At 51.1% G+C, this 18,400-nt stretch overlaps 1 protein-coding gene across 1 annotated transcript in view; it reads left to right on the plus strand.

Annotated features, from left to right (window-relative positions):
• ptprq (protein tyrosine phosphatase receptor type Q) overlaps positions 1-17,690 on the plus strand; it is a 31,356-nt gene extending 13,666 nt beyond the window's left edge. Inside the window, 41 exon segments of the mRNA XM_047033497.1 lie at positions 61-189; positions 292-438; positions 860-1,023; positions 2,053-2,326; positions 2,423-2,587; positions 2,886-3,047; positions 3,251-3,430; positions 3,676-3,783; positions 3,884-4,165; positions 4,295-4,576; positions 4,963-5,083; positions 5,231-5,385; positions 6,761-6,906; positions 7,099-7,267; positions 8,592-8,918; positions 9,000-9,275; positions 9,415-9,566; positions 9,693-9,834; positions 10,093-10,368; positions 10,776-11,159; positions 11,337-11,455; positions 11,569-11,755; positions 12,071-12,312; positions 13,064-13,133; positions 13,335-13,493; positions 13,694-13,764; positions 13,766-13,944; positions 14,057-14,130; positions 14,238-14,337; positions 14,437-14,565; positions 14,839-14,883; positions 15,383-15,409; positions 15,532-15,613; positions 15,762-15,852; positions 15,959-16,035; positions 16,226-16,360; positions 16,473-16,598; positions 16,753-16,898; positions 17,003-17,138; positions 17,291-17,414; positions 17,590-17,690. Of these exon segments, the coding sequence (XP_046889453.1) occupies positions 61-189; positions 292-438; positions 860-1,023; positions 2,053-2,326; positions 2,423-2,587; positions 2,886-3,047; positions 3,251-3,430; positions 3,676-3,783; positions 3,884-4,165; positions 4,295-4,576; positions 4,963-5,083; positions 5,231-5,385; positions 6,761-6,906; positions 7,099-7,267; positions 8,592-8,918; positions 9,000-9,275; positions 9,415-9,566; positions 9,693-9,834; positions 10,093-10,368; positions 10,776-11,159; positions 11,337-11,455; positions 11,569-11,755; positions 12,071-12,312; positions 13,064-13,133; positions 13,335-13,493; positions 13,694-13,764; positions 13,766-13,944; positions 14,057-14,130; positions 14,238-14,337; positions 14,437-14,565; positions 14,839-14,883; positions 15,383-15,409; positions 15,532-15,613; positions 15,762-15,852; positions 15,959-16,035; positions 16,226-16,360; positions 16,473-16,598; positions 16,753-16,898; positions 17,003-17,138; positions 17,291-17,414; positions 17,590-17,627 (6,398 nt within the window). The 3' untranslated portion in view covers positions 17,628-17,690.
• Positions 17,691-18,400: the final 710 nt, after the last annotated feature.

Raw genomic sequence — 18,400 nt, forward strand, 5'->3', positions numbered from 1 at the left:
GGTTTGTCAACATTGGTCTGATTGAAATCCTTGGTCATAATGTGTGTGTGTGTGTTGCAGCCCCTGAGGACCCTCCTCAAAACCTCTCTGTGTGGAACGTGACATCCAGGTCCATCTCTCTGTCCTGGGACGCTCCCTCCATCATCACAGGGAGGTTCTCGTACGTCGTCTACCTCTATGGACCCATAGGTACGCGTGCGCACACACACACAAACGCACGGAAACATACTGTCAAGAAATGTATGGAAATGTCATGCGCTGTGTACCTTTTCCAATCCTGTGCGTTTCCAGGGTTCATCTTTGAAAACAGCACAGGAGACTTGAGGTTCATCTACTCTGGTCTGACCCCCTACACCAGCTACAGAGTGGATGTCAGGGCCAAGTCTGCAGGGGAAGTAGGCCCTGAGACACATAGAGATGTACTCACACCTGCTGAGGGTAAGAATACATACAAACACACACACAGGGCTGTTTCCGTAGTATCTTTCAATGGTCACTTGAGGATATGTGTGTTTGTGACTTTGTTTAATTACCAGAAAACCCCACAAAGTTACTGTAATAAGCCCAACAAAAGATGTGCCTTCTGAGGACATTTTATTGGTTCTCACTACCATTTCCATGTTTTTTTTATAAGGTTTAGGGGTTAGAATTAGTGTGAGGGTTAGCATTTACATTAATAGTTGGTGTTGTAAGCTGACATTTAGGGTTCAGGTTAGGTTTCTTGATTAAGGGAAGGGTTCATGTTCAGATTAGGGGTTAGGCATGACAGGATTTGGAATGGGACCGAACTCTGAGTTCCCACCAGCATAGCTGTACACAAGACGTGCCTGTGTTCGTGTGCGTCTGCGTGTGTGCCTAGCCCCCAGTGCAGTGCAGGATCTGACAGCAGTAGCGGAGGACTCCGTGTCAGTGCGTGTGAGCTGGAGGATCCCAGGCCAGCCCAACGGCCTCATCACCCACTACAGGCTCCTGGTGCTGTCAGCTGGGACGCTGCTCCAGGACATCACCCTGCACGGACCACAGGTACACCTACTGCGTGATCTGGCCTAGTACACCTGCTGCGTGATGTGGCCTAGTACACCTGCTGCGTGATGTGGCCTAGTACACCTGCTGCGTGATCTGGCCTAGTACACCTGCTGCGTGATGTGGCCTAGTACACCTGCTGCGTGATCTGGCCTAGTACACCTGCTGCGTGATGTGGCCTAGTACACCTGCTGCGTGATGTGGCCTAGTACACCTGCTGCGTGATGTGGCCTATTACACCTGCTGCGTCATCTGGCCTAGTACACCTGCTGCGTGATGTGGCCTAGTACACCTGCTGCGTGATGTGGCCTGGTACACCTGCTGCGTGATGTGGCCTATTACACCTGCTGCGTCATCTGGCCTAGTACACCTGCTGCGTGATGTGGCCTAGTACACCTGCTGCGTGATGTGGCCTAGTACACCTGCTGCGTGATGTGGCCTAGTACACCTGCTGCGTGATGTGGCCTAGTACACCTGCTGCGTGATGTGGCCTAGTACACCTGCTGCGTGATGTGGCCTAGTACACCTGCTGCGTGATGTGGCCTAGTACACCTGCTGCGTGATGTGGCCTAGTACACCTGCTGCGTGATGTGGCCTAGCACACCTGCTCATCTCATTGGAGATGACCTGGGCTGCGTTTCCCGAAAGCGTCGTCAGCCTAAGTTGATCGTAGAATCCATCGTAAGACGAATCTTAATTTTACGGGCCGTTCCCAAAGACATCGTCGCTTAAGTGTCTGTTGAAAATTCGTAACTCTTGAAAGCGCACAGATTAGCTTAGTCCTTACGAGCATGTTTGGGAAACGCATTGAAGAAGTATCGATGGTTTCGCTTTTTGCTCGATAGTTACGATCCATCGTTATCGGGAAACGCAACCCTGGACGGTTTAACACGACATTTCATCACATTTCTCAAACGTGTTTAAATCTTCATTTAGACAGCCCAAAGTGTTCTTGTCAGCGGTGCTTGTTGTTATCCAGTGGTAAGGCGGAGTGCACAGTACTGTAGTAATACTGGGCTGCTTCCTCAGGACCTGAACGGGACTGGTCTCTACGGCAATGCGACACCACCTCTAAATGGCGACAACAACTCTCGACGTATTAAGAGATCAGCTGACTTCAGCTTGACCTCCTCGCCTCCTGCCTTCACGGTCACGCTCTCCGACCGTGCGCCCCCGACCAGCATGGCTGTATCCAGCCTCACCCTCAGCGCTTCAACCATTCCTAACCACAGCCTCAGCCCCACCCCTACCCCTGACCGCAGGGTCACTACAAGCTTCCTTACCAGTGTTACCAGTCTGCCCGGTATGGCGGCTGGGACTGGGACCAGCCCTAACTCCGCCTTCCCTCCGACTAGAATCTCTGTGACCTCCCCTTTCTCTGTGACCTCGGCACCCAAAGCCACGCCCCCACCTTGGCTGACAAACCAACCACAGACCAGAGACATGACCTCATACGCCGTCAGCCCCGGCCAGCCACGCCTCTCCACTCGCGCTGCCGTCACAGGAAACGCAGACGTGCCGACTCACCCCTCCACACAGGCTGCCTCCACACTCACCTCGGGAGGTACCACAGCACTGTCCCTGCTCTGACCTCTGACCTGTCCCCTTTAACATGCCACCTCTGACCTGTGACCTTTCACATCCCACCTCTGACCTGTCACCTTTCACATGCCACCTCTGACCTGTCACCTCTCACATCCCACCTCGGACCTGTCACCTTTAACATCCCACCTCTGACCTGTCCCCTCTCACATCCCACCTCTCACTTTCCACCTCCACCTGCTGCTGCTTTGCTTACTGATTACATGGGCGCTAGACGACTGTGCCCCTCTGGTAGTGCATCATCTGTGTGTGTTCTCTAGGTGTGTTGCTGACAGAGAAACTGGTGGATATGTTGTTGGAGCAGCAGTCCCACATGGTGACTGGACTGAGCCCCTTCACTGAGTACACCTTCACAGTGACCGCCGCTACTGTCATGGGGGAGGGCCCTTCCACACACACCAGCGCGAAGACCCGCGAGCAGGGTGGGCACACACACACACACGCATGCTAACTCTCTCACACACACACACACTAACTCATATACCCACACACACGAATACACACATAAAGGAAATCATCTAGTAAGCCACATGTTATGTTTGTCTCTCCATCATATATCTTTGATCTTTTATCAAAAGAGTGTGTTAGCCTGAGTGTGTTAAAGTGATTGTGTGTGCTGTTTTAGTACCCAGCTCAGTGGTGGGTGTGTCCTACCAGAACATTAGCTCCACCTCCATCCTGGTGCGCTGGTCTCCACCTCAGAGCCCTAACGGACTGATCACACACTACACCGTCTACGGCCTCAAGCTCTACAGCAACCAGGCACTGCAGCGAGTCACTCAAAATACCAGCATACTGCTCACAGGTAATAATGGATTCATTGAGCTTTTATCCAAAGCTATGTACGGGGGGATATTGAACCTGTAACCTCTTGTTCTGCGGTCAAATGCTCGACCACAGCTCTATCACCTAATCCTAGCCAGGTTGTATTGTTAGAATGTAGAGCGAGACTTAGATTGAGAGCTACACACGTTCTCAGTCACTTCAGATACACACACGAATACACACTTGAATACACACTGCTGGGTTTTGTCTGTGTGTGTGCCCCAGGCCTGGAGAAGTACACTTGGTATAAATTACGTGTGGCGGCGTCGACGGCAGTAGGAGAGAGCTCTTTGTCTGACAAAGACGACATCTTTGTGGTCACTCCGGAGGATGGTGAGACTTATGCACAAACACACACACATACACACCCTCCTCTGCATAGAAACACATGCTTGACGTTTCACCTCGGCACCCCCTCCTCTCTCTGATACAGAGCCAGACTCCCCCCCTAGGAACCTGACCGTGATAGAGACCACTCCCTCCACCGCCACTCTGGCCTGGTCCCCCCCAGTGAAGGCCAATGGGGTGATCCAACAGTACGAGGTCCTCTATGAGAACCAATCGTACTCTGCCATGCTGAACTCTTCCTCTGCCAGAGTGACTTTGAGCCAGCTGAAGCCGTCCTCCTACTACAACGTGTCTGTCAGGGCATACACACGCCATGGACACGGGAACCAGACCTCACTCCCCCTGCACATGCTGTCGGGGGAAGATGGTGAGTTCACACAAACACACACAAGTTTCCTGTTATACACTTCACTGTGAAAACAAGCACAGTCATCAACATGTGCGAATAGGTGACATTGTTTAACACCTATGTGTGTGTGCGTGTAATCCCCCCCAGTTCCAGGCAGTGCTCCATACGACCTCTCCTACGTATCCGTCAGTCCCAGTGAGGTGAACGTGACCTGGAAGCCCCCCCTGGTACCCAACGGGGTCATCACACACTACAGCATGCAGCTGTGGAACTCCTCCCACTACCTCAACCTCACCTCCCCCACCAGCTACGCCACCATTACCCACCTGAGGAAGTACGCCCACTACCGCCTCACCGTGCAGGCGCACACTCGCGTCGGCCCCGGGAACCAGACCAGCGATCCACTCAACATCACCACCCTGGAGGATGGTGAGAGGGGGGTGATGAGGGAGGAGGGACTAGGGAGGAGAGACTCGGGGCTGGGCTTGGTTCTGAGGTTTCAGGTGCCTGGTGGATCTGGTTGACTTCTGGAGATTAGCTTCTCCTCAGTCTCCATCTCTCCCCTCCACTTCAGGACCAGGCTCGGGTGCATAGATTCAGCACTGTGCTGGACCACCACCGATAACCTTCTGTCTCTCCAGGTCCTGCTAGACAATGCTGTGTATGTTACTGTCTCTCTTACAGGGGTGTCTGCTGTGTTCCATCATCTGAAAACTGCAGTTTTCCTCACCAACTAATCCTTTTCTGTGTGGTGCTGTGTGTTCATGTGTTCCCTGAACTGACCAATAGGAAGTGTTTTTCCCCCCACATTTCAGTCCCAGACACACCCCCTCAGTTCCTCCAGGCCAGGAAGTTGTCAGACTACCAGGTAGAGTTGTCGTGGGAAGCTCCTCTAGAGGCCAACTCAGATATACTCTACTACTTGGTCAGAGTCTGGTAAGAGACAGCGCCTATCTGCTTGTGTGTGTGTGGGTGCGTTCGTATGCGTGTGTGTCTTTTGTTTTGGATATCTGTCTGCCAAAGATTGGTCCTGAACAACATCGATTCTGTGAAAGATAAGAGTATTGTCATGACTCGTGTCAGGAATGAGACGTCAGAGCAGTGGCAGAACGTGACAGAGACTGTGGTGGTGATCGATGTGGACTCAGAGAGTCGCTACAACGCCTCTGTATCCAGCTGGACCCGGCTGGGGGACGGAGGGGTGCTCATATATATCAGCTTCACCACCACCGACACAGGTAACACACATATACACATACGGTATATACACACTAGTGCACAGTGCCCGTGATGCTGTCAGTGACAAATACAGATTTCTGGAATTATAGGTAGTGCAGTGCCCGTGATGCAGCTGGTGATTACTTATATTTTTTAATTTTTGTATTCATATTTTTTTACATCTATATTCCTTTATCTTCTATGTAGCTACTTTCTATTTGAATCTATATCCCTTATGCCTGATATGCTAAGTGTGCAAACGCAACACAAGAACTTCCCTTTTGGGATCAATAAAGTATTTCTGATTCTGATGAGTCACTCAGTGGCTTTGGTACTACACTTCTCAGATCACAATTGAAATTCTCAGAAGTACTTGTTCAACCTCCATATCATCTAGTCCCTTAACATACTTATCATAAAAGCAAGTTCACTTCTTTTTTTTTTACCAAATTGCAAATGATCTGGTACATTCATGCAAATCAATATGTGGTCTACAATCGTCTGCTGTTTCCTAGATTATCATCTGCTTCTGTCATGCATATTGTTTCTCTGTTAAATAGTCTTATTACACCCACAAACGTCTAGATATTTAGATCATTACATAAGTCATATAGCTCAATGGTTGAGCCAGTTGTCATAATTGTAGGCCTATTTCACCATCAGCGTTGCATGTACAGTTCTGCCTGAGGGCAGTATGCTATGTTTACATGAACATTTGTATTTTACTCCTTTGTGCTATGCATTGCTGTAAAATAGTCCTGTATTCCTGCATTGCATCCACATTAGACAACAACTGAAAGAACATTGTTCCTGTCGTATGCCTGTTTGCTCGCTATATCCATGTCTCAAGAAACTGACGAGGAGGCTAAAGTGGTAGGATTAGTGTTCTTGTCCTTGTACCTTTTGCGGCTCATTTCAACACGGACAACCGGCCGAGGAGCATGTGTGAATCATCAAGTTTCCGACTCCTGGGCACAAATGTTTGATGGGCCCCTAGCCAACATAGTTTGGTGATCAGGCTTTTATTCTTTCTTTAATAAATCAGACATAGCATACTGAACATAGACAGAATAGCTCTTATTCATTTTGGAGGGCACTGTACCTCATTGGAAAATGAAAGGAACCATTGATGTGAACCATTACAATACAACTTGACTAAAAGCCTTCAACTTCAAGACTGAAATGAAGCCTGTTATTGTTAATGTACAGCTCTGTGCTAATACAATAGCAAGGAATTGAATGAAAATCTCTGCGTCACCCCTGCTCATACACGCACTTACAGATACACACACACAAATGCAGAACCGTAAACACAGTTATTAAGTATCCCTGTTTACTGTTTATGGACCTGAGTGTATGGTGACAGCTGTTGTCCCTGTGTGTCATCTCCCCCAGAGCCCTTTGACCCCCCTCAGAATGTGTCAGTGGTGAACGTGACCTCCTCTGCTGTCACTCTGCTGTGGAACCCCCCCACTCAGCCCAACGGCATCATCACTCACTACACCATACTATACATGGACAACACCACTGAGAAACAGCAGGTGAGCCTCACACAGGACTGGACTGTGTGGTAATTATATTCAGCGGTAATGGAGGGATCCCTCTCACCCTCTCTATATATCTCTCTCTGTCCCTACTTTATTCTCTCTCTCTCTCTCTCTCTCTCTCTCTCTCTCTCTCTCTCTCTCTCTCTCTCTCTCTCTCTCTCTCTCTCTCTCTCTCTCTCTGTGTAGAGAGCCCCAGTGCCTGTGCTGGCCCCTGGGCCCCTGGGCTGGCTGTACTCCTACCGCCTGTCTGGTCTGTTAGGGGGTAGTACCTACAGTCTGTGGATGACCTCCAGCACCATACAGGGAGACGGAGGGGTCAGCAGCCCCCCCCTGACCATGCTCACTCCTGAGAACGGTCAGTCTCTCTCCCTGACACACATACACTGAGCAGACATAGACACAGACTGACTAACAAAACCTGCTTAGTCAGTTATGCGGGACAAACACACACATTTACACACACAGACCTACCTGACAGACCCAGAAACAAATCGATATGGGGAGAAAAAAGAGGGTCTCCGCAGTTTTTCCCAAGGTCTTGATAAAATCACGTAAAAACTCTGCGATTTAAAGGTTTGGCTTTCTGCTTGTTAGTGGAAGAAGATAACTGTAAGTCAAACTGGCCCTTTTTGTCCTATTGAGCTCATTGTAACTCAGAGACAACCAGTTTGTATTTCCTTTTACTGAACAGGGGAAAATGTTATAGAAACCTGTGGTTCCAAAATAGCACAGTATTGTTTACTGTAGGATTGTAAGACTGCATTTCATAGCCTGAGTCTTTTTAAGTACTGCAGGCCTATGTTGTAATTAACGTATAATACATTCTGGTCCAGAAGTCAGCCAGTGAATATCAGACAACTAACGAGAAAAGCGAATATGTTTTCATCTTGAGGCTGCAATTATTATTTTTCAAACGATCGCTTCGTTTTTTTTATGTGATTTTGGGAAAAATTGTGTAGACTGCACCCATGAGCAGGCGACTGTTTAGAACTCTTGTCTCTGTTTCTAACTACTGCCACTGACTGTGTGTCTCTGCCTGTACTCCAGCCTCACTCAGCCAAGCCCCGGAGCTCCAGACCACCCTGCGTCTCGCGCCAAGCCAAGCCCAGCAGGGACTCACATCCCTGGGCTCAGACCCGCACACACCACCCCACTTTCCTCCACTCACCCTCTCTAGTGTAGAGGAGAAGGGGGCATGGTCAACCTTCTCTTCACTTTCCCTTTCTCTTGTGTTGGCTGATCCTCAACTACACTTCCTAAGGTGGGCAGGCTTAGGGACCAGGGGAGGGGCCAAGTGGATGAACGCAGGAAGTGGATGTGTTCGGGATGAGTATCTGCTCTTGTAAAATGTTCTGTTTAAAACGTTCTCAACTCGATCCTTCCTTTGAAAAGTCTCCTTCCTCAACGTTTCCTGGTTCCACTGTATACATGTTTGTAATCATGAATTTGCCCAATATTCTGACTGTCTGACAATGATGATGATGATGATGATGGCAATAATAATGATGATAAAGATCATTACTGCACAGTTTAATGGCATGTCTCTCCTCCTCAGGGACCAGTGTGTGTTTGTTCCATGGCTCAATGTTGCTCATTTGCTGTTTACGTATACCTCCGTAGTACATGTACTAATGCTGCTCAGAACCCAGAGAGTAACACCACTTCCCTCCTCCCCCCAGTCCCCAGTGACCCGGTCCACAACCTGAGCGCTCAGATCTTCAGCTCCACCGCCATCATCGTCAGCTGGGACCCTCCCCAGGAGCCCAACGGACGCCCCTTCTACCTGCTCACCCTGGAGGAGGCAGGCCACATCCCTGGCCCCCCAGGGCCCAACGCCGGGCCCCCCCCGGTCAACAAGACCATCACCAAGACGACCACAGACACCGTCTTCCTCTTCACCAAACTCAGGAAGTACTTCCCCTACGTGTTTACGGTTACTCCGGCAACCGGAGCCGGCCCGGCCCACAATCACACCAGCACGCTGCATCTGAGGACGGACGATGACAGTGAGCCCTCGATCCCGCACACACACACACATGCGTACACACACACAGACACACACACCCCTAACCCCCCCTCCTCTCCAGTCCCTAGTTCTGCCCCAGTGCTGGTGTCCAGCAGGAATCTGTCCTCGTCTTCCCTGTCTGTGGCGTGGCAGCGTCCCCTGGAGGCCAACGGAGAAATAACCGAGTACCTCGTCACTCTGTTTGGCCCCGGAGGGTCCAACACCACCCAGACCCCCAACACCACCCTCACCCTCACCCAGCTCCAGCCCTACACTCCCTACAACCTCTCCATCACCGCCGCCACGCGCAAGGGCTCGGGCCCTGCTCTCCTGCTGCTGCTGCACACTGACGAAGCAGGTCAGATCCCCACGGTCACCTTCGACCTCTGACCACCCCCTTGCCCATTAAATCGACCCCAAATCCCAAGCCTGATCCTGCCTAGTGGTCACCCTCCATATTGTGTGTGTGTGTGTGTCTCTGTGTGTGTGTGTTTCAGGGCCGATGTCCCCTCCGAGGAATTTATCCATCTCTAACTATACTGCCTCCTCTGTGTGGCTCAGCTGGGAGCCCTCCCTGGAGCCTAACGGAGTGGTCACACACTACGGCTTCAGGATCCACGAGCTCAACACACAGACAGTCTCATACCAGGTACCACACACACACACACATTGGGCCCAGACCACCAGTTCAACTAGGAATGGATTTCACGTGATTGTGTGTGCTCTTCTGTTGAAGTGTACCTCTTGTGTCCGCCGGTGCGTGTGTGTGTGTTAGAACTCCTCAGGTCCGTGGACGGCAGCCCATCTGGCAGGCTTCAGGCCCCACAGCTCCTATGAGATCAGTGTGTGCAGCTACACCAGAGTGGGCCACGGAGACCAGTTCAGCCTCGCTGTCTCCTTCACCACCAACGAGTCAGGTGACCAGACACTAGCAGGATCTCACACATAGACCTCACACATGAACACCAAGACCAAAAATATCTTGGGACACATTTTGATTTTGATACCTTTTGATTCCACCTTTCGATTGTGTGTGTGTGTGCTTTCTGTATGTGTGACTGTTTTCTGCATATGTGTGTGGGTTTTCTGGGTGTGTGCGTGCGTGTGTGTTTTCTGGATGTGTGTGTGTTTTCTGTTTCGTGTGTGTGTGTTTTCGGTTTCGTGTGCATCCCCAGTGTCCGATGCTGTGAGGAACCTCTCGTGCTCAGGGGTGAGCTGGGACTCAGTCCAGCTGACCTGGGAGCCCCCGACCAACCCCAACGGCCAGATCCTCTTCTACCAGATCCAGGTGGACTCGCACACACACTCCCTCACACACCAGGCCCCCGCGCCCCAGTACGTGGTGAGTGGCCTCCACCCGGATGAAGAATACACACTCACCGTGACGGCCGTCAACTCGGCTGGCCCTGGGGAGAAGATCAACTGCACTGCTGACACGCACCCAGAGTCAGGTAGGGTTCCTGGACATGGATATGACCGTCTAGACCCTGTGGGTACTGTGTACACCAGGGTCGGACTGGCCGTCGGGAGAGTCGGAAGATTTCCCGAATGGCCGGTCAAACGGTCGGGGCATAATGCAAAAAACAAATGCAAAAAATATATGTATATAATAATAATACATGGCCGTGGGTCTGTGTTTCAAAGTCCCGGGCCGTTTTTCAGGCCCAGTCCAGACCTGGTGTACACATTGCTTCTTGCTACGGGTGCTGCAGTTAATGGAGTGTGCGGTCCTTCATGACCTACTGCTCTATCCAGCCCTGCTTGTGTGGGAGCACTTTCTCTACAGGACATCACTCCGCTGTGCTGTACGACGTCAAGTGAACTTGGGTTTTCTTCTCTCCCGGGTCCTCTCCTGCAGTTCCAGGCGTCCCTCGGTTCCTCAACGTGTCTGGGGTCACGCCCACGACTGTGACCCTACGCTGGGCTCCGCCCCTCTCCGCTTCGGGCATGCTCACTGAGTACCACATCACCGTGGAGCTTATTTCCACCACCTGCCAGTCAGACGAGAGCTCCGGGACACACATGGCCTCCGGTGGTGAGCCTGGCCCCGCTCTGGGCCCTGGCTGTGTGGATTCCAGGAAGGTGGTGCCTGTGAACGGTTCTGGTGGTTCTGGGGAGAACCCTAGTGTGACCCTCCAGTCTCTGGCCAAGTACAGACAGTACCGCTTCAGAGTGGTGGCGCTGACCAACGCTGGGGAGGGGGAACCCACACCCTGGAGCTACACGCGCACACTGGCTGGAAGTACGCACACACATACACACATACAAGAGTACAGGCAGTACACATTTCAAATTGTGCCAAAAATTCAGTCGAAATACACGACTGTGATTTAAAACTGTTCACTGTATTTATGTGTGTTTCTGCCTTTGTTTGTCCCTCTGCCTGTGTTTGTCCCTCTGCCTCTGTTTCTCCCTCCAGAGCCGGACGCCCCTCCTCATGCCCTGGTAGCGACCCCCACGTCCAACAGCCTCCGCATCCAATGGGACGCTCCCACGGTGCTCTCTGGCCCCACCTCCTATCTCATAGACATCTTTTCGGTGAGTCCTCACACACACACTGTTCGGTCCCTCTCTCACAGACACGCACACCCGTCACGCACGACATCGAGCTGCAAATCAAGCTGTTGTTATTGGGTGTGGTCCTGTCTTAGTTGGATAGCATAGGGGTCAACCTCTCTCTGGTCCGCGCTCCCGGGGAGATGAGGACCCTGGTGGTGTCTAACTTGACGGCGTTCACTCGCTACTCTGTGACCGTGACGGCATTCACGGGGCTCGTGGTCGACGCTCGGACGGACGGGAAGGCGAGCCCGCCCCTTATCATCCGAACTCTGGAGGAAGGTTAGGAGCAGACCCACACGCACAGACACACAAACACACACAGGAGCGACTTTGAGGTCTGTGAGTGTTCACAACAGCGCCTCTCAGCTTGTTTATCTTCATGAAAGAATCTCCATATTGACAATATTATGTAGGCTCTTTTGAATCGGTCGATTCTTGAGATTACTCTCTGAAATTAGTTCTTATTCTCTTGCTCGCTCACTTTCATTTTATACCCTCTCTCCTTTAATAACCCTCTCTCCCTTCTATACCCCCCCTTTCCCTGTCACTTTTCTTCTCCCTCCCTCCGTCTCTCTCCTCCTTTACTCCCCCCAGAGCCCAGAGACCCCCCCACAAACGTGACCCTGCTGGTAATTCCAGAGGAAGTGACACGTGTGTTGGTGAACTTTGCTCCCCCTGAGAAGCCCAATGGGAACATTAGCTCCTACACAGCCCAGGTGTATAGCCAGGGTCAACTGCAGATGACCATCAATGACCTGGTCGTGGTCTACCACAAGAACAACACCCTGACCGCTGTCATACACGGCCTGAAGGGAGGACTCAACTACAGCATACGGGTGAGGGACACACTCACACACTCATACACACATACACACACACAAACACACAGTCACACACGAACACTCACAAATACACACATAAATACACAAAAACACATACATGCACACAGACATTCATGTGTGGGCACACACAAAGACACATGCGCATGTGCGTCCATTCGGACATGCGCACATCTCTGCACTGACTCACTACACTGACCTCTTTGGACTCGACAGAGTTCTCAGGACAGCAACTTCCCCGCTCCCCTCCCTCCCTCAGCAATGTCATTCCTTGTCGTCCGTCATCATTGTCAGTGCCTTCCTTACATCCCCTCCCTTTCATCCCCTCCCTTTCTTCTCCTCCATATCTCTCTCTCTTTCTATCTCTTTCCCTCTTTCTGTCTCTCCCCCCCCCCCCCCTCTCTCTCTCTCTCTCTCTCTCTCTCCCCCTCTCTCTCTCCCCCTCTCTCTCTCTCTCTCTCTCCTCTCTCTCTCTCTCTCTCTCTCCTCCTCCTCTCTCTCTCCTCCCCCTCTCTCTCACTCTCTCTCTCCCCCTCTCTCTCTCTCTCTCTCTCTCTCTCTCTCTCTCTCTCTCCTCTCCCCCCCCCCCCCCCCTCTCTCTCTCTCTCTCTGTCTCCCCCTCTCTCTCTCTCCCCTCTCTCTCTCTCTCTCTCTCTCTCTCTCTCTCTCTCTCTCTCTCTCTCTCACTCTCTCTCTCTCTCTCTCTCTCCCCCCCCCTCTCTCTCTCTCTTCCCCTCCCTCTCTCCAGATAGCAGCAGTGAATGGAGCAGGTTTAAGCCCCCCCAGCCCAGAGGTGAAAATCACCACAGGGATCAAAGGTAGAGTGAGGCCCTGTTCAGATCCGGCCACATCTCCACACTGCCTCCGAGCAGACCTGACACAGACCATGCTGACTGGCCCTCTGCTGACTCAGGGAGCCTTGCTTGCTCAGTCACGTGTGGCATCATCATATCTGAAAAATAATCTGCTTCTGTGTGTGTTTGTGTGTGTGTGTGTGTATGTGTTTGTGTGCGGCTAAGCCCCTGCCAAGCCCGACAGCAGACCGCAGGCAATGGTGGACCGTTCTGGAGTTGCCATAGTAACCTCCAGGAGCATCAGCATCATCATGCCCCACTGTTACTATAGCGATGACAATGGGCCAATCAGTAGGATCCAGGTCATTGTGGCAGAGTCAGGTGGTATGTTGTTATACTCATTCATTTATGTAAGTCATTTGACAGTAGTGTGTCTGATCACATCATACTCAAACACACATACACAAAATGAGAGATGGTCAGAAACACATAGATGTTCAAATGAAGCTAAGTGGTGAAAGGGATTTGAACCTACAACTCTCTGGTGACTGGTTGGCCTCTGGCCCATCCGTCCTCCGTCTCAGTGATGGACAGCAGGAATCTGACCAACTGGCAGAACGCCTACCTCCATCGCCCCACCCCCTACCTGACGGACCCCGGGCTTCCCTAACCCTTCGTGTGCCACGGACGCACCGCCGGGTAGGAGCGCGTTGGTACGAGACGGCGGCGAGCGTCTTCTAGACGTGTACGTGATAGGAGAGGACGACCGCTGTCTGGCCGAGGCGAGGACGGACACGCTCTGCAATGGACCCCTCAAACCTAATACTGTCTATGTGTGAGTACACACACACACACTCACACATACACACACACAGCTCTTAAACACAACTAGTCCATTCAGATATTCAGAGCAGCCTCTAAGCTGTGTTGTGCTGTGTGTTGGCCAGATTTCAATTCCGGGCCACGAACATCAATGGACAGTACACTGACTCAGACTTCTCCGAGCATGTCAGAACGGCAGGTATACACACCTCTTTGAACCCCGTCGAGTTCCCTTAAGACAGCACACTCGATAAGTCAACGAAAGAGGAAACGAAGGAGAAACATGTTTCTCTCTCCCGAACACAGTGGATGGGTTGTTGACCCGCGACGAACAGATCATTCTGGGCGTCCTCCTCTCCTTCTTCCTGGCTGTGCTCCTCATCCTCATCATCTACGCCTCCGTCAGGTAGGAGATCTCTCACGCACGGGGCCCCACACTGATCACACCTGCCGTGCGAGGCCTCCGGGGTTCCGAGTGATTAACACGTTCCTCTTCCCGTGGCAGGATTCGCCAGCGCCAGAAGGAGGGCGGGACTTACTCTCCCAGAGAGGCGGAGATCATTGAGACCAAGTTTAAACTAGACCAGCTGATCACTGTGGCAGACCTGGAACTGAAGGAAGAGAAGCTACACCGGTCAGTTGTGTGTGTGCGTGTGTGTGTGTGCGTGCGGCTAAGCCCCCAAGCCCAACCGTAGACCGCAGGCAATGGCGCATCGTTCTGGAGTTGCCATAGTAATGCACTGCAATGCAACTTGACCAATACCCTCACATAGCCTACTGCGATGATTCTATCTCACACACACAACGACACGTCCACGCTGCTGCTTTCATACGATGGCGTCATGGCTTTGCTTGAGACCTCACGCTAAGCTACGCTAGCTTTTCTAACCCCCCGCTCTCTCTGCAGGTACTCTTCTTTCTTCTTTAGGCGGAAGGAGATATTTGTCATCCAGTAAGTTTGGGTGGCACTGCGTGTGTAGCGTTCCACTGTGTGTTGCTGTTGTGCCGTGGTGTCAATAAGTCCCCATGTATGTGGGGATTGCACTGTTAGTCTAGCCCGAGATCACATAGTCACTTCATCCATCTCTAACTGGAGACCATTATTAGGCAGGATGTGTGTTCCTCACAGTCAGAGATGTGTGGTTTGGTCCCTCTTTCATTGCTGTGCTGTTGTACCTGTGTGTAGATGTTAGGCTGCTAGGAGAGGTGGTTTGGGGTCTCTGGCAATGCTGTTGGTTGAGGTCGAGTGAGCTATGTGAAGCGGCCTTCTCTGTTCTTGCTAACTGTCACAACTAACCAGACTAGCCCGAGTTTCTTCCTCCTGTTGTGTGACTGTAGTTGTGTCTGTTGGTTGTGTCTGTGTTTGCTGTGTCTGTTAGCCGTGTCTGCTGCTAACAGAGTCTGTAACTGTAGTCTGGTTCTTACCCCCTTCTATCTGAACTATGTTCCAGGCTTCTCAGTTACAGGAAGTCCCTCAAGTAAGTTATCTTGCTGCTAATGTGCACACTGAGTGCTGTTTAGTGGTTATTGGCTTCATGACGTGTCTGTTCAACCTGTCTCGTTTTGCCTCCCTCTCCCTTCCCTTGGCTCTCTCTCTCAGACCGGTCAATAAGAAGTCCTTCCTGCAGCACGTGGAAGACCTGTGTGCCAATGATAATTCCAAGTTTCAGGAGGAGTTTTCTGTACGTACTATTCCAAACTGTGTGTGTGATAATATACTGTACAGTAGAAGATTACTTTTAATAGAAAATATACAGCACAATACCTGCTGCTAGATTCGGTGTGTGTCTGTCTGTGTGTGTGTGTGTGTGTGTGTGTGTGTGCATGCAGGAGCTTCCCAAGCTGCTGCAGGACTTGGCAACCTCAGATGCAGACCTGCCCTGGAACAGGTCTAAGAACCGCTTCACCAACATCAAGCCATGTAGGCGGACCAGGCTAAGACTGCTGCTTAATGCTGTCTCCTTCTGAGTGGATGTCTAGTGAGGTACAGAACACACACACAAACTCTGTCTCTGTTGGCTCTCCAGACAACAACAACCGCGTGAAGCTGCTCTCGGAGCCAGGCATGCCCGGGTCTGACTACATTAACGCCAGCTTCATCTCTGTGAGTTTCCCGGGCAGCTTAGCAGCTAACCTGGGGGGTAGTTAGAACTGCTGGTATGAGTTACCTTCTCCCACCATCTGTGAGGATCGGACACCTCGACATCTGTGTGTGTTTTGGCTCTCGCACCTTCATCGCTTTCTCTCTCTATATATACTGTATGTCTCTCTACTGTCTCTCCCTCTCTGCGTAGGGCTATCTGTGTCCTAATGAGTTCATAGCTACCCAGGGTCCTCTGCCTGGCACTGTGGCAGATTTCTGGAGGATGATTTGGGAGACCAGGACACGCACCATCGCCATGCTCACACAGTGCTATGAGAAGGGCAGGGTAAGACGTCTCTCTGGGTCTGGTGGAGGAGGACTAAAGATGCCAGTTCCCTCAGATCAGGTGTCACCCTGTGTATGTGTGTGTGTGTGTGTGTGTGTGTGTGTGTGTTCAGATCCGGTGTCACCAGTACTGGCCGGAGGACAACAAGCCGGTGACAGTGTTTGGCGACATCATCATTACCAAGCTGACCGAGGACGTCTACCCCGATTGGACTGTCAGAGCGCTCAAAGTTGAAAGGGTAACTCTCTCACACACACACACACACACACACTCATGCAACTGCACACACTCTCACAAACTAGAAATCTATCTCACGACCTCTTGAACTGATTGCGACTGCCTCCTCCTCTCTACTCCTCCTTCCATTTGTGTGTGTGTGTGTGTGCGTGCAGCATGGGGACTATATGGTGGTCCATCATTTCAACTACACGTCCTGGCCAGAGCATGGGGTCCCTGAGTCCAGCAGCACTCTCATCCAGTTTGTCAAAGCCATTCGGGCCAACAGGCACGACAACACCACCATGGTGGTACACTGCAGGTAAGACTGGACTACACGAGAGGAACTGGAATTGAATCTGTGCTGATACTGTGGCACCATGACTTGAATGTGTGTGTGTCTATGTGTGTGTGTTTTGTGCGCAGTGCTGGTGTGGGCAGGACAGGTGTGTTCATTGCTCTCGACCACCTCATTCAGCACATCAGTGACCATGACTTTGTGGATGTGTACGGGCTCGTGGCAGAGCTACGCAGTGAGAGGATGTGCATGGTACAGAATCTGGTGAGTGCATGCGAGCTAACGACACACACACAAGTCTGTTCCACACTCAAACTCAGGCCTTTGACATGACACCTTTCCCACAAACGAGTCAGACGTCATTTGGTGTTAGAGAAATTGAATTGCTTAGACGTGTTGGGTGTGTTTGTTCTCAGGCACAGTACATGTTCCTGCACCAAAGCACCTTAGACCTCCTGAGCAGTAAAGGGAACAGCCAGTCCATTTGGTTCGTCAACTACTCTGCCCTGGAGAAGATGGACTCGCTGGACGCGATGGAGGGTGAGCAAACACACACAATCACAACGCAAACGCACGTTAACGCTAGCACCCACACGTTCACACAAGCACACCCGCACACGGAAACGCACACCCGCACATGGAAACGCACACCTTCACACCAACACACGCATTCACACTAACACACAAACACTCACCTTGTTCTTGGCGTTTGCAGGTGATATTGAGCTGGAATGGGAGGAGACCACCATGTAATGACTGACACATTTACAACCTGGTGTCTGATGAAGAGACACAGTTCGCTGAGTCATAGGGCCAAAAAAGACCCTCAAATAGACCTCTCCAGGTAGGAAGGGGGAAAAGTGGGAGAGATTGGGGGAAAAGAGACAGGGGGAGAGACCGGGGGGAGGAAATAAAGAGCGAGATGCAGAGGAGAAGAAGAGTAATGAGACCAGAGCCAAGCCCCAGACCAGTTCCAGAAGAGTTTAGACAACAGCTTCTCTGCAACCGCCCACACACAACTCCTCACCAGTGGAAACACAGAGAGAGAGAGACAGAGAGAGATGAGAGAGAGATGGGAGAGAGATGGGAGAGAGATGAGAGAGAGATGGGAGAGAGATGGGAGAGAGATGGGAGAGAGATGGGAGAGAGATGGGAGTGGAGATGGACACAATTATTTGAGGTGAATGGATGCATACAAGTATCTTGCACTAGTCATTTCACTATGTATTACATTTGGTTATTATGTTTTGTCAAATAAGTTATTCAGCCAAATAGTGTTTTTGTGTTGGTTTGTTCTGATATTGTCAGGGTGTTTGAAGTATTCCTGTCAGAGTGTATAGTATATCTGTTTTGATCAAGAAGTAAAATCCTGTATACTATACTGTACTGCTGTATTACTATATCCCTATCATCTCCCTCTGTCTCCTTTCCTTGCTATACAGAGTTACTGTGAAAGGGAACTATTCTGTCTCTACACACACACACACACACACATGCGCGCACACTATACAGAGTTACTGTGAAAG

Source organism: Hypomesus transpacificus, chromosome 14 (genome assembly GCF_021917145.1).
Source record: "Hypomesus transpacificus isolate Combined female chromosome 14, fHypTra1, whole genome shotgun sequence".
Classification (NCBI taxonomy): domain Eukaryota; kingdom Metazoa; phylum Chordata; class Actinopteri; order Osmeriformes; family Osmeridae; genus Hypomesus; species Hypomesus transpacificus.